Source organism: Opisthorchis viverrini (assembly GCF_000715545.1).
Source record: "Opisthorchis viverrini unplaced genomic scaffold opera_v5_155, whole genome shotgun sequence".
In the NCBI taxonomy this organism is placed as follows: domain Eukaryota; kingdom Metazoa; phylum Platyhelminthes; class Trematoda; order Opisthorchiida; family Opisthorchiidae; genus Opisthorchis; species Opisthorchis viverrini.
Genome location: NW_008751811.1, coordinates 783,500 through 797,912, shown reverse-complemented (window position 1 = coordinate 797,912; position 14,413 = coordinate 783,500). Strand labels below are relative to the sequence as shown.

At 44.1% G+C, this 14,413-nt stretch overlaps 1 protein-coding gene across 1 annotated transcript; it reads right to left on the bottom strand.

Annotated features, from left to right (window-relative positions):
* Positions 1 to 2,831: 2,831 nt before the first annotated feature.
* T265_07018 (hypothetical protein) lies at positions 2,832 to 11,669 on the bottom strand (the record flags this gene model as incomplete). Its single annotated transcript, XM_009172439.1, has 3 exons — positions 2,832 to 3,503; positions 5,531 to 5,726; positions 11,410 to 11,669. 3 exons carry the CDS (start codon positions 11,620 to 11,622, stop codon positions 3,382 to 3,384), a joined length of 531 nt encoding a protein of 176 aa, XP_009170703.1.
* Between the last annotated feature and the right edge of the window lie 2,744 nt (positions 11,670 to 14,413).

Genomic DNA, 14,413 nt, shown 5'->3' with positions numbered 1-14,413 from the left:
AATATCCTTAGACCTGAACAGGGGTTCAGCCTAACTAATTACTGATTAAACTGAATCTCTCGTGTTTGAATGACTTTAACGTTCGGTCTGATTTAACAGTCGCCCGTAATGAATAAAACTGACTACATGTGCAGTCCGCAATTAGAGGAAATTTTCATATTTGCATTTGAATTCGATCTACCGTGAAGAGCTAGAAACCACTCTTTCATCCTTGTGGCTCTGCATCTTGTTTAAGCCCGAGTTGGTCACAATACTGACTAACCACTCTCAAATGAGTATTTTGGTGTTCAACTATCAGGAGAGTGGGGTGTGGTGGGTTCGAATCATCCTAGAGATTCGTGCGATTCTCAATGTTGAATGTTTCCAACAGGGATGATATGGCTTTACCGTGCTTTTGCAGTGTTCTGATTCCAGTACGACTGACTTTCATCCTCATTAGTATCATGTTCGGATTCCTCGTTGCGTTCTTTTAGCAGCAGGCTAAATTAGATTTCCAGTGGTGGCATAGGTACTGAAAGAACGTTAGTTTCTTACAGAAATGACCGGTAGGATTATAAAGACACGGACTCGACCGTCCCAAAGTTTTACCGGTGATACGTAGCCTTTCCATCTCGCTCAACCAAGATATCCATTTTCTGAAGTTTTGTACTATACACTCGAAAATGCAGTTAACGATCATAAAAACAAAATGACTAGTGACCGAATAGAGTAAATCAAAGACCACTACAGGAAGATAGTCTAGTTTAGCTGAAAATTATGATCTTCGTTGGAAGGCCGTATGAAGACGGTGTATGAAGCCTAAGTAATGGCTTAAATGAATGCACGAAAGCTATCCGATTTTGGAGGTTCCTCGCAGTTTGGCACTCTTCACCAGTACTAGTTCATCTCCGCACGTTTCCTGTGGCACTGTCGATGTCGTGATTGATGACCCAGCAGAGCGTTGACCTTGCATTCGGCCCACATAAGAAGCAGAGAATATAGGCATGTATTATAGCTCCAAGAGAATGAGTCCTTTCCTCAAGCAGGCAATCCGTTCATTTGTCTGTACTCTCAAAAATATGATTTTTCAATTAGTTCTATCAATTGTTTATTGAAAACACTGAATGTTCGTTCTTTATCCATCTGGTCATCTAGTATTCAATTTACTCTGTATAGGGTCCACATCTTGAAACGCATCTGTAACTGGCCTTGTAGAGTCCTATTCCTGTTCGGATTGGCCATCTCCATTCTTCTGTTGCGATTAAATATATCCTCCCCGGAAAAAAAATTTGGGCGACTGTTCATATGCCACGAATTAAGTGCCGTCTGAATGACAACGGCGAATCGTACACATGGTCTTCTCACCACTCGCACCAGCAGATTGGAAGTGGAAAATAATCCGCCTCCTGGTTTGTGTTGGGCCGACCGAGTCTGGTAGATTTGGCTAGTTCTCGAAAAGTAATCCGCTGTGGGTTTCCTATCTATTGAGGCTCATCAGAACGTAGCCAGATTTGGCTGCTAATTTTCGGGTCTACTCCTAGCATGACGCAGCGCAGCTATCGACCTCAATCGTGCATGTATGGTTCAATCAGCTTGGATGGCTTTTTTTCAGGACCACGTCCGTCTGAGGCTAATTTTGACTGATAAAATTCCGTATCCACAACTTACTGATTGCTGGGTCCACCGTGAGGATCGTTAAGAGTTAGAAACATTTATGGACTACCAACGAGTATCAGATTCCTGGAGATTTTTCAACGAAGGAACGTGTATGTGGTAACGTTGGGAATGTTCATCCAGTTACCTCATTGAATGCTAAGTAACATACTGCAGCTTAAACCCTAGGCCAATTGTTGAACTGAATAAAATTCACACATTTAGCGTCGCATTGACTGGTCGGACGGTGTGCTGATCTTCAGGCCACCTACAGACTGCATGTCACATCAGTGAGAGGACAATGGTGGTGAACTAATTCGTCCTTCAACGCCCTGGTACCTCCGTTGTTATCCCTGATCAGACCTTATTGGTGGGTTCAAATGCACTTGATTCTGGGAGTGTGTGAAGATTTTCAAATCTGAATACAAACTTCGTCCTCTAAGTGGCGCCATTTTATACTAAAACACCCAACCAGCTGGAGAATAAACTGAAGAATAATCGGCTTTTGGCCAAGCGGCTCAGTGTCCACTTACTAAACGTGAGGTTGCCAGTTCGAATTCAGTGTCCACTTCCTAACGTGAGGTTGCCAGTTCGAATCGCCCAATAGATTCGTAAGGCGCACACTGTTGACGATGCCCAAGAAAGATGAAACAACTGTACGATGCTCCTCAGCTCCGCCTTGGCTTCACAAAATCTCAACCGACAAATAATTCCGACTGAAATACTAACACTAGGAAAAAGGATCTAACCGGCAGACATCCGCTCCATCGGTTGTGTCAGTAAATAAACTGCATAAAACGCCACTACTCTATATGTACCTGAAATTCGCAGGTGATTCGTCATGTGTATACCTAACAAACCTGTAGCCGAAGACTCGATGCCACTAGTGAACACCCTGTGCGACTCGCACAGCTGGCTGAAGTTCCAGAGATATTGGTTTGAACTAATCTGAATAAAAAGGAATCGTATGAAACTCGAATGATGGGCCTAAAGGAACAATTAGAACAGACAGAAGAGGATTGGGAATACAATAATCAGCGCTGCGTAAACGCACGAACATTCCGCAAACACAGAATGCGAATGTCACTGCTAGCTCTACGACCAGTTGTGATGTAATTTGCTACCGGTATTCATGACAGAGTTTCGCCCCGTAATCTCCGTAGTAGAACGAGACAGACCCAGTGAAAAAAAGGCAGGCGTGGGTTTCAATGTTTCGATTATATACCAAAATATAGGTTCACCCCTTAACAGTCACGTACCAACTAATGAGTTAATCGTTAGTTTTCAATTACTCGGGCAGACCAGCATAATCCGCTTTGCTCCTGCAGTTAAACCTACTACAACAAAAGAAGCTTCCCATTAATCCAAGCGCGGGTTCATCAGTCATTTGCGACCCAAAGGTTGTCTTCAAACTATTAGTCTGGAGGTCACGGGTTCGGAATGCCTTGGAGTTTTGTGAGGTGCACGCTGTTGATTCCCGAATAAGGATAAAACGGCCGTACAGTAGTTCTAATCTTCTCAGCATAGGCTGGCTTCATCTATGGGAATATCGAAGCGACCAGAGCCGACAAGGGTCGCTATCCCAATAGACTAGAAAGAGGAATCATCATAAGATTAAAAACACGGAGCTCTGCCAAACTGCCAAGCACAAGTATGACTGAACATAGGATGCAGTGTACGAGTTCCGTCACAAAGAAAAAGCATGATGTGTATTCCGAAAAATATGTACAAACTTAGTCAATGCCGTTTTCATTCGTCCAAAAGTGTTGTTGAATGTGGCCGTTTTTCGTGTTGTCGGGAGAGGTACTTTTCACGTTGTTTTCTGGTCATTTTCTTCAGACGTTCTTGTCGGATTTGCTCCCGAAGTTCCGCTATAAACAAATAAGATAAATTATGAACGTATTCTGCCAACATTTTGGGATTGTACTTAAGGAGAGAGGGCTCAAAGGTTGTGCGACGTTTTGTGGCAGTCATTCATCTTACCTCTGGGAATCCGTCAACAGCTATTCCTAAAGAACAGCAGATACTCCTATCGGTAGTGTCGTCAAACGATGAGATCGAGAAGTATCCCGCGATAACTCTGTCCGGAAAGGGTGCCACGGCGTTCACCGGAATACGGGTTTCAAGAACTCAGTTGCTCATTTATGTGAACGGCTCTGAGCCTTGCGTGTAGCCCACACCTTTCCGCCGCCAAGCGGATTCTCGGTGGCTTCCGCAGTATAAGCAGCATCACTCAAATGCGATGCGCATTGGGGGCACTGTCATATGCCAAAATCGACGCGAGGCACGCGGACAAGCACAATCAAACAGAAACTTATGAAACCTCGTGACTGGGTATCCTCAAGATGAGTGAGGGAATACGAATTACTAAAGTTATTCGTAGCTTGCCCAGCAATCCAGCCTGATATGAGTCCAAGAAGTAGCATAGAACCAGGATTTTCACGGCGCATTTTGTGCCGTCTCAAATCATCTGTGTTCCAAAGCTTCAGATATTCGTCGGATTGAATGTTATTGTGCGGGACAGAGAATTTGCTTAAGCAAGCACATTCAAAATACATAAAGGCATAAGTTCCTCGGATGAATGACGGTCATGTTCAAAGAACCATATTTCCTAGAAATCTGAGTGGAACGAGCTGATATTTGATGAGGAGGAGGGTTTGCTTTACGGTGCCCTGGGGAAAAACGCGCTACTAGCATGACACAAACGGAAAAGACAGACTTATATTGTCGGGTTTTCGATGGCTGCTCTGTAACCGTTTGTGATTTTTTACTAGAAAACTCAGGTAGAGCAGACAGCCGATTAATGCATCGAGGCATCAAAAAGATTCTAGCCTTTGACCACCAATTTGGTTTTAACGTGAGGTCAGACTGGATCGCAGCTGAGTGTCCCGTTTATGATATTCTTCAACTGAATGTGCTGCACAAAGGCTGACTCATGTTCCAGTTGATACGACGTTTGAATGTCATTCACGAATTTCGTACAGTGAAACATGACGTTGATGGAAACTCGGGGACTGTGCCTACTTGATAAACCCCAGGGGCGAAACCGGTTGTGGGCTATCGACGAGTTTTCAGCAACCATTTGAGTAGTTTCCTTCTGGAAACTTTTTAGCTTTCCTGTATATCGAGATAATCAATGCGACCAATATGTGGTGATGGCTCTGTGGCATGAAAAACCTTGGATTGGCCCACACAGGTCTGCAGATTTATGTCTAGCTCAAAACCTTTGGGGCGTGTTTGCGAAAGGAATTAGTGATGATGGTTGTCCTCCATACAGTGCGTGGGATGACATCCACTAACCTCCAGGAATGGTAGGAGTTGGAGGCTGAGATTTAGCGCTAGGTGTATGAACAGACGATATGTTCCAGTCATGGGGGGGTTGTTGTGGCTGTTGTTGTAGTTTCTGACTAAAAGTTTGTTTGGGTCATTTGTCGACAATATTCTAACAGAACCTTACACCTTAGTACAGCATTCACGGGAATCTATTTCACTGGCCCTAAAGTGCAACTAAAATATGCATTGTGACTCTGTGGGTCCACCTACAGCGCACTACACTTTATTGTTCAAAAAATTAGAAAGGGTTAGAGTGTTTCCAGTGGAACTTCGTCAGATATCGTGATGATATCCGTAAGAAAGGGTTTGTTGTTGGTTTCAGAAGCACCTTAGTTACAGTCATGCCTAGGAACCTCATAAACGATATGCAATTAGTCGACCGTTTGGGGCGTTCATACCATTACATCTGTTAAAAAACATAGACCCAGCTGTGGAACTGGACGACTCCTCTCACATTAGGATACTCAAATTTTAAGTCATTCAAATCTTTTAAAGAAAGACACATATTGATGTGCAGTCAAAGACCAGGAAGATGACACCATAGGGCTTCAAACGATGTGCTTACCTCGCTTCATAAACTTTACCGGCTTTCCGGATTCTAAATTTTCCACTTGCTTCGATTGTAACTTTTGCATCATTTGTTTACGAAATTTCCTATCCTTGTAGGATGCGTCCCGTTGACGAAGTAGGTGTAGAGCTTGTTTCACTTTGGCCCGTGTCTCATCGTCCAGTCGTTTGTTTTCCAGCATCTTCTGTAGCTTCTGTTATTGAAGGAATGATAGGTACAACCATCATGAGGAAGCTCGGGTGAAGGGCTTCGGATGGATGCAATGTGGTGAATAGGATGAGAAGATCGAAAAGGTTTAAGCCACCAATCCCAAAACTGCAGCTGGTCATAATCCCGATAGGCTAGTACAGTAATATTAAAGCAAAACCAAGACAGATTCCATCCTACTACGGTCGAATTTGACCACATACTTGCGGGACACCTGTTCACCGCAGAAACAATGAATAGTTGATGTCACTCGGATAGGAAATTCAGTACTTTTACAATGAAATGAATTCATATGGAAAAGGAAAGTCGCTGCACCATTTCGAAGGACCGAGAAAACAGGACATTCCCCTGCCAATCTCATCACATTTCTATTGCAACATGGTGTTGGGCTAACACACTGTGGGATGAATCCATAGGGCCGAAAAATAAGAGCTAAAGTTTGTGAACTTAACATACTATATATAAGTCACGAGATATATCTACAATAACCATTTGGCAGCCATATTACGCCAGATTTATACACGGAATATCCATTACTGCTATATCCTGCAAACAGACCCAGGCAATACAATTTTCCCCAGAGACAGTTGGTATTACTAATGGTGGAAGCCATCTGGTACTCAAAGCGGCAACACTCAACTGACCAACGTTTTAATCCACATCGGGCGACGCGGTAGTTTGACCTCTTACCAATGCCACAAATTGGATGACTTCACGTGTACTTTTAAGTAGCGGTGATGCATGATGGAAAGCGAACGGACTCTCGTTTTTCGCCTGGTAGCGGAAAGAAGCGTTTCAATACCGTCTAATAAAGTAGGCGCTTGTTTAGGTTTAGCGCACTGTAGAACGCGCTAGATGGGGAATCAATGCAGGTAGCACTAAACTATATACGGGTATTACTATACAAGCTACAGATTTCATGCACTTGTGAGGTTTCTCTGGCGAGCAGGGACTCGTGACATCGTCTTTGGTACACCAGATTACTCAGTTTATTAGTGGAGAATGCTAATCGGAACAGGGAATAAGCTCACGTCAGTGATCGCCATTTGACCTAAAGGAGACTTACTGGTACAATCAAGTGATAAAAGGTCAATAAATGGCGTGCTCGCGTGGCAAGGCCTGCAGCTCTTGGATTCAGGGCTCGTGAGGGAGCACAGAAGCGTAGGCACCACAATGAAATCGTCATTCTTGCCTCAAGCAACACTTACAAGTTACATGTGAAGTCGTTGCACGCATTAGCACATGGGCAACCGAGAAAAACTGAGCATAGTTGCTGCCAGAAAGCTTCAGATGCAACTTAGGTGAGCAGGCCTGCCAATTAATATCTCCTCTCATCACGAGTGTGCTCCTACAATATTTGATTTCTTGAGAAGAAAAATGAGCAGGGTGAGGTTTGTCTTTTTAAACGTGATTCATATTGTGCTGTGGTTTGTATCAACTCTAAATCTGGGACTGATGGTGATTTGAGGAGTGCATTAAGAGGAGACAATATTAGCGCCACCGAAACCCAGTATAACTATCCACCCAAATCGCAGGTGCGACATTCCCATTCAAGATGCAAAAGTGTTCTAAGCAGGATTTCGAGTGCACTTGAACACACTGGATATTCGATATAGGCTACCTCCAGAACTGCTTGTTTGATAGTTTGCTGAGGTAGATTTTCATGATGAAGTAGTTGAAGAAATGCACTGTCTTTTCGGAAGGATTTTTCGTCAGTTATCAAGGTAATTGAATAATATCTTCAACAATTCATGATAGCTGGTCATCACTTGGGAGCGGTGTGGCAATCCAGTTGTTCGGGTGAGGAATGCACTTTCCTCCCACTGAAGCGAAGGTTGGCTCATACACGCACTCAATAAAAGAAACGCCAGTGCGTTTCGAAATATAAACTCTGCAAGAGTCAAACAATGAAACCAATCTCTACTCTATTAGGTGGAAAACGCTGCGCTAAGTTCAAACTTTCAGTCCTCCGCAGCAATGAAATGTGAAAGACTTCCTTGTAGTTTTCACCACTTAGGTTTCAAATATGCACGCGATTCTGACTAAATGGGGACCGAGAGATGAGCGAATTGAGAGACAAATACGAGACCATCGTGCGTAGCAGTGAAAATGAATGAATTACATGTAGGAAGAGGAGAAATGCTATGTGTGACGTTGATAAGTGCGTTTTAGGTGGTTTTTTTATCAGGTTGCTTAGTATTTGGGACAAACGACCTAGAGCTGCCACCGTGTTCTGACGATCGGATTTTGGTGTTGTAGTGGTCCTGCTGGCTACACTGACAGAACCTCTTGAAAATTCACTCATGTGCGGAAGGCCACAGGGAGACAAGCAAGAAGAATAACGAAACTCCGTACTACAATAACTCGTATAAGGTAGCGGTCTGAGGATAACATCTTACCGTCCACTGCGATTGGTGCGAGAACAATGTATCATCCAGACGACCAGCATTTCCATACTTAGGAATGCTGTGATAATACCTAACCTGAGGACTAAAAACGGTTATCTCGGAAAACCACAAATCCTTGGCGAATTACTTAATTTGGTCAAAATACTTTTTTAAAAATCAAGGATACGGTGTTGTTCAAACATCACCCACTATGCGTAGTAACATTATGAAGCAGCCTTGAATGTCTAACCCTGAGTCTTCGGACTACGTCGGACCTCACTACCTTGTGGGTAAGGCTCTGATGTCAAAATCAGCCCCTGTTTCTAGAAGCAACATCCAAAAGGCGCTACTTTTCGATATGTGACGTCTACTACTAAAAATAGGAACGCATGTCTTCTGTGACCTGGAAACTGTAGCATGGAGACTTCTGAAATGGCTTGGAAATTGGGTCAACCTGATTGTGAAAGAGCCTAAGCGCAATCGGATACACCCCCCTCCAACACTAAGCAAGGCCCTCAATGGCTCAGTGGAAGAAGCTATGGCTAACTTCCACTACCGTGGAACTAAACAAGAAAGCCAGCGTGAACACCGCACTGGATTTGCGGTTGAAAGTTGGATGAAAGTTGAATGCATGAGGATGTTGGCTCTCCAATTACAGTCGTCGGTAGCAGCATCCGATTCATCAATGCCTGTGTAAGCATACTGTCACACTCGGACGAGAGCTAATTATACAATCAAATGTTGGATCTGATCGGACCTGCATTTTCAAGTGACCAGTTACTACCTTTCAAAGCGATTCCAATGCTCGGGATGACAAGACTGCGAAAACCTAGGGACCTGTAGAATGGGGGAAGCGACTTGTAATGAGGGACGACTACTGACGATGCTTGCGGCAGTGGAATTCAAACACGTAGCTCAGTGCGGGGCGCAAAATGCTTGCGAGCTCATCTAAAGGGAGGGCATGGCTCACCATTCATTTTGAGACAGAGATCTTGGTCATAAAAGTGGTGCCTGAGGCTGAATCCAATAAGGGACAAGACCTAGAACGAGAAGTGCATGTGGCATTAAAAAAAACTGACTGTCGTGGACCAGGAATAATATGAGTCCTATAGTTAACAACAGGTTTCTGTTTGCTCACCGACCTCAGGTCAACGTCGGCGTCAAGAGCAAACACATCAGACAGCAACGGATCCTCATTCACCAACCGAATCTGGACGTCCGGTAGCTTGTTCACCATTGACAGGCCGGTTCACTAGGGGTGCCAAACACACTAGTGAGTTCTTTCGGGTCCCGATGTTTTACTACTTATCAGTGTCTGGAAAGCACACCGGACTAAAAAACGAATCGCACATTACGGATTGCTTTGCATAACACAAGTTGTTTAAAACAACCTCATTTTCCCAGTGTCCTAGTGAACACGGAAACCTAAGAGCCTGTAACAGTTCTCACAGAGAAAAACAATGGTGAAGGGCGAGGATGCAAGTATCTGATAGCAACATTGAGTTGTTTCAAGCTACTCATGATAGATACTGATTTGTACCAAATGCCCTGACATATCGGACGCACAGAACTCCACTGCTCACAGTTTTGATTCTCATGATGTTTTGAATTTCACTTCCAACAAAAACCAAGACTTCAAACTTATCCAGATCTAATGAGCTATACAGGAAAACAGTTCGAATTCGAGTAAAAGGCAGCGACTGAGTACTATTCACTTGATTAAAAATAGGGTGACAAGCATGCGTATACTTTTGATCCATCGTCGTATCCACCGGTGTCATTCTGCATCACGTGTACGCTTAAATGAAACGGTTCTCAGGTTTGCGCGATGCAACTTTGCTTTTGGAACTGGACATCAGTCAAAGTGAGGTGCATAATATGCTGAAACTGAAAGACGTATACCAACAATGGGAAGGAAGACGATCACCCCACAATAAGCCAGTGAGATAGCATCAGTGTGATTTACAGAAGTGAAGGAGGATGCCAACAACTCGTTGGTGTTGGACAACAAAACATGCCTATATGTGACGCATTTGTGCATACAAAAGCAATGGAAGAACGTCATTATCCAGGGAATGACTGACCCTCATGCTAGCAATGGATCTTTGGGAAAGTTTCAGAAGCGGTAGTGTTAGTTCTAACATTTTAGACAGAAAGCATGTCATAGTGCCAAACAATGTCGACGCTCATGCCTGTGGCTATAAGGAAACAGATATCCGGAGTCTTCGCTGGACCAATCTTCTCTTTCGAGATTTTTCAGATGGAACTTAGGCAATGAAAGGATATCCTTGTGCTGAAACCAAAATTCAAAGGACAGTGAACTTTCTGCTGACAATCAGTGCAATTGGAAGAAGTTTGGGCCTTTGATACCCGACAAAGTTGGACACATCCGCACCTCATCAATTTATACCAGGCACAATTGGGCGCGAAACATGCCTCTGACAAGAAAGTCTGGACTTCCAGGAGAATTTTTTACTGATAGCTAAGAAAGCTCCCTAATCAGGTGAACCGAGAAAACAGGACATAGCCTTGGACGCTGTTAACGTCAGATTGCTTTTCTTACCACCAAAAACTGCATTCAATCCGACAGAGAGCTTACTGATGGAATAAATACGGTTGCGAAACCTGCGCAGTGTCCCAATTCATAGAAGAGTACTCACTGAGTGGTTATACGACCAAAGGTAAGCTAATATAGATTTGCGGCTTAGTCTGCATAACGCATGTGTGAAACAAGTAGACGAAACCCGAGAAAGGAATGAGCAATGATCATGGAAGCCGATGCAGACAAAGTCGCACAATCGAAAAGGTAATTACCAAGAGTTTGCACTCACTCTATCTTGGTAAGCCATTGCCGGGATTAGGACGATGTAAACAAAGCATACACAGCTGAAGAATAACCATAGAACGAAACGAACAACTCTGTATACATTAAAAAAAAACGGTTTCAAATGGCACTTACACTCACCTATGGTAAAAAGAATCAAATCCCTTTACCTAAACGGCAATCATCTTCAGTTGTAAAAACCGCACAGGGGTTATAACCGCCAGTTTCGTTCACCGATGATTTCGGAAGGTAAGGGTTGATGGTTATATTGTGGAGGCGGTAGCTGATATTACTGATGGATGAGTACAGCAGTGTCAGCAGAGTTTTAATTGAGGAGATCGGGAGGGGGACCTATTCACTGGAACGGCAGATCAGGATTATATAAGGATATGGGCAACAAAAAGGAATTGAGCATCTAAGGTCACGTAAAAAAACATACGACTCAACTTCAAACTTACGGTGCGTGTGGCCTTTCTGTCATCCTCCAGAAATTCCCAGTCCGTTAGATTGCATACACCATGAACTCGAGGATCGAATCGGGGATCACTTGGACGCTTTCGTGACTTAATCTGTGCCAAACCCTCTTCATATGTGGATCGAAGATTTTCGGATAAACGTGGTCTTTTCTTCTTCAGTTCTTTGAAAGTAACAACGACAGGTTCATCAGACATTCTGCAATCTTCTACAGGTGGTCATTAGGCTGTTTCCTGAACACGCTAAAACATAATCAAAAGCAAGTTCCAAGCATGAAAGTTGAGCTGTTGATAAGCCAGAGCAAGAGGCAACATCATTTGGTGACCTTCAAGTTAAACACAAGATGTTCTCAAGACTTTACTTTCCGTACACGAGCCAGTTTTACGATAAAGAGTCGTGTACTATGTCCTAACCTAAATGTGTCATTCCGTCATGGTGCAATGATTTCTCAGGTTACACTGACCTAAGCTAACTTTCTAAAATAAAAACATAAACAAATCGTTCAGCTGTAGCACACTTCCGGTGCCTAGCTGCCAAAGCACCCGAAGTAAGCACGAGGTGCTTCACTTTTATCTATATTTAAAGCTTAAGCATGAAAAGAGCAGAAAAAATGAGTGGTGGAAGAGACCTGGTGCTGGCCTATCGCAAGCTTTCTGAAGTGCCTACACCTTCAAGCACTCTATAAGACAATCTGGAAAGAAACTGGCGACGTAAACTCCATTCATTGATTGATGGGTTAGAAAGAGGTTGGCCTTACACTCCGAGACTACCGACTCACTATTCAACGCTGTCGGAATACTTTTGAAACCAGTGTGGTACTGCTCAAAATGCATTGGTTGTGCGCAGCCACATTAAGAGTCAGAGAGTAATGACTTACGCCGTGTCCTCGTGCAAGCCGAATCCTTTCAGCCAAGTGAGTAAAACCATTGAGTCAATGGCTCCAGCAAAGGTTTCTCAAGACAACCCTAATGACCGCTGCCTCCTAGGTCACACTTTTGAGTCAAAGGCTTACGACTGAGTATCCCAATGAAATTCCCTTCTTCGGCGTAAGTAACCCGCAAGGCTTTTTATTCACGGACACCTCCCTCATCCAAGCGCTTCTCAACTACCTAACCGTTGCTCCGCACCTCAGCCTGTGTCCGGTAAGACGAATAAAAATAAACCCTTATGAACGAAATAGACTAATTTGCAAACAAATTTGGTTCTGCGAGAGACTCACCTGGAACCTAGCTGAATCTCTCGTTTGTGATTTTTCCAGGCAACTGAATGTTCTGCACCAGGCCGCCTCACGTTTCAGTTGCTACGATATTCGACATATCGCGATACATGCATATTTGTAATGCACTAGTCATACGGTTGCTGAAAATTCGTCGACATGAGCAATGCATTGCGAATATACATGTATCGCGATATCTCGAATATCGTAGCAACTGAAACATGAGACTGCCTGGTGCAGCACATTCAGTTGCCTGGAAACATCATGAAGGAGATAGTCAGCAGGGTTCCAGGTGGGTCTCGCGAAAACTAATCTGTTTGCTAATGAGTGTATTTCGCTAATTTCGTGCAATTTGGTTTTAAGTACACCTCAAACCGCTCGGGACGAACCCAGATTTCTCGCACTTCACGCTTCAGATGTCTGATGATCCTGATGTAATGTTTCACGGTATCTACGGTACAGCAGTGGTACTTGGCCCCAGGGCTTAGTGTACCTTACTGAACTCGATTCTAGTAAATGGTTACTCCTGTGCTGTTAATTTGAGTGCAGCAATCGTGATCAATGCACCTCTAAGCGGTAAATGTTGGTTTTTTGTTGTCAGCATATGGCCTAACAGACGGCTGGTCTAAGACTGAGAAAATATCGTTCACCAGTAAGACCCTGCAATGCCAAAAAGAGGGCGCACGTGGGTTAGGACACGAACCTACCAGTCCGTAAGCTGACGCCCTAACCACGAGGCTATCTCGAGTCCGGCTGAGAAAAATAGCTTTTATTGAGATTTGCCAAAGTTACCCTAGTAAGCGACAAGTACGGATACCGTGATTCTGGCAGGTGATATAAATACCCAGGTTGGCCGACTAATTCTCGATGAAGCCCACCTTGGCGGCCCAGTCGGGTTTGACGCTAAGCCCACAGAAGATGCGGACTTACTCAGTTATGTACTGAATACCACCTGCTTCTAGCCAGCACGTGCGCTCACACCATGTGACTTGAAGGACTCATTTGGGCCATGCGGCAATCAGCTACCGCTGGAGAGCTTTGAGAAAAATTATCGGAGTACACCGATAATTTTTTTCTCCTCTGGGATAGGTAGGTTGCAAAGACATTCAGTTCACCACCTGCAAACGTCCCTGTAGCTCAACAATATCGAGTTGAGTCCACTAAAATGTGCCTCGAATTCGATGGAAGCAATAAGGATTGGGATGACGACTGGAGAAAAGTGAGAGACCACGACAACGGCTTTCGAAAACATCTGCCCGAGGTCGCTAGTGCACCCCGGTGAACAGTGGATCACGTTGCCATCAGAAGACACAACTGGTGCCAGGGAAACTACACTAACCATAAATGACCACAATGATGCGTGACGATCCCTCAAACACCAAAGAATGAAGAGAGCGCAAAAGCAACATCATCATCAACAGCATGACATCAGTGTTCAACACTGATGCTTCACTGCCGTACAACCATGATTTATTTGAAAGCCTCATTGGACGGGGAAGGGAATTAGTGCTAACTAACACAATCATTCCGAGAAACCTACACCTCTAGACATTCACTCAGGCGATCTGCAATCTGAACAGAAACTGACAACAAGAACGCCGCTGACATCGGTTGGCAGCCATATCTTGTAGTGTCTCCAACCAGGCACAGTGAGGATCACGCGGTCCCCATCCTGAAAGGCGAGTAGCACCGACAGCACCCAAGCGTTTCGTGATCTCCTTCATACTCCTCTGCCCAGTCAAGGGTTTGCCACCCGTCTGTTTACGCCATCC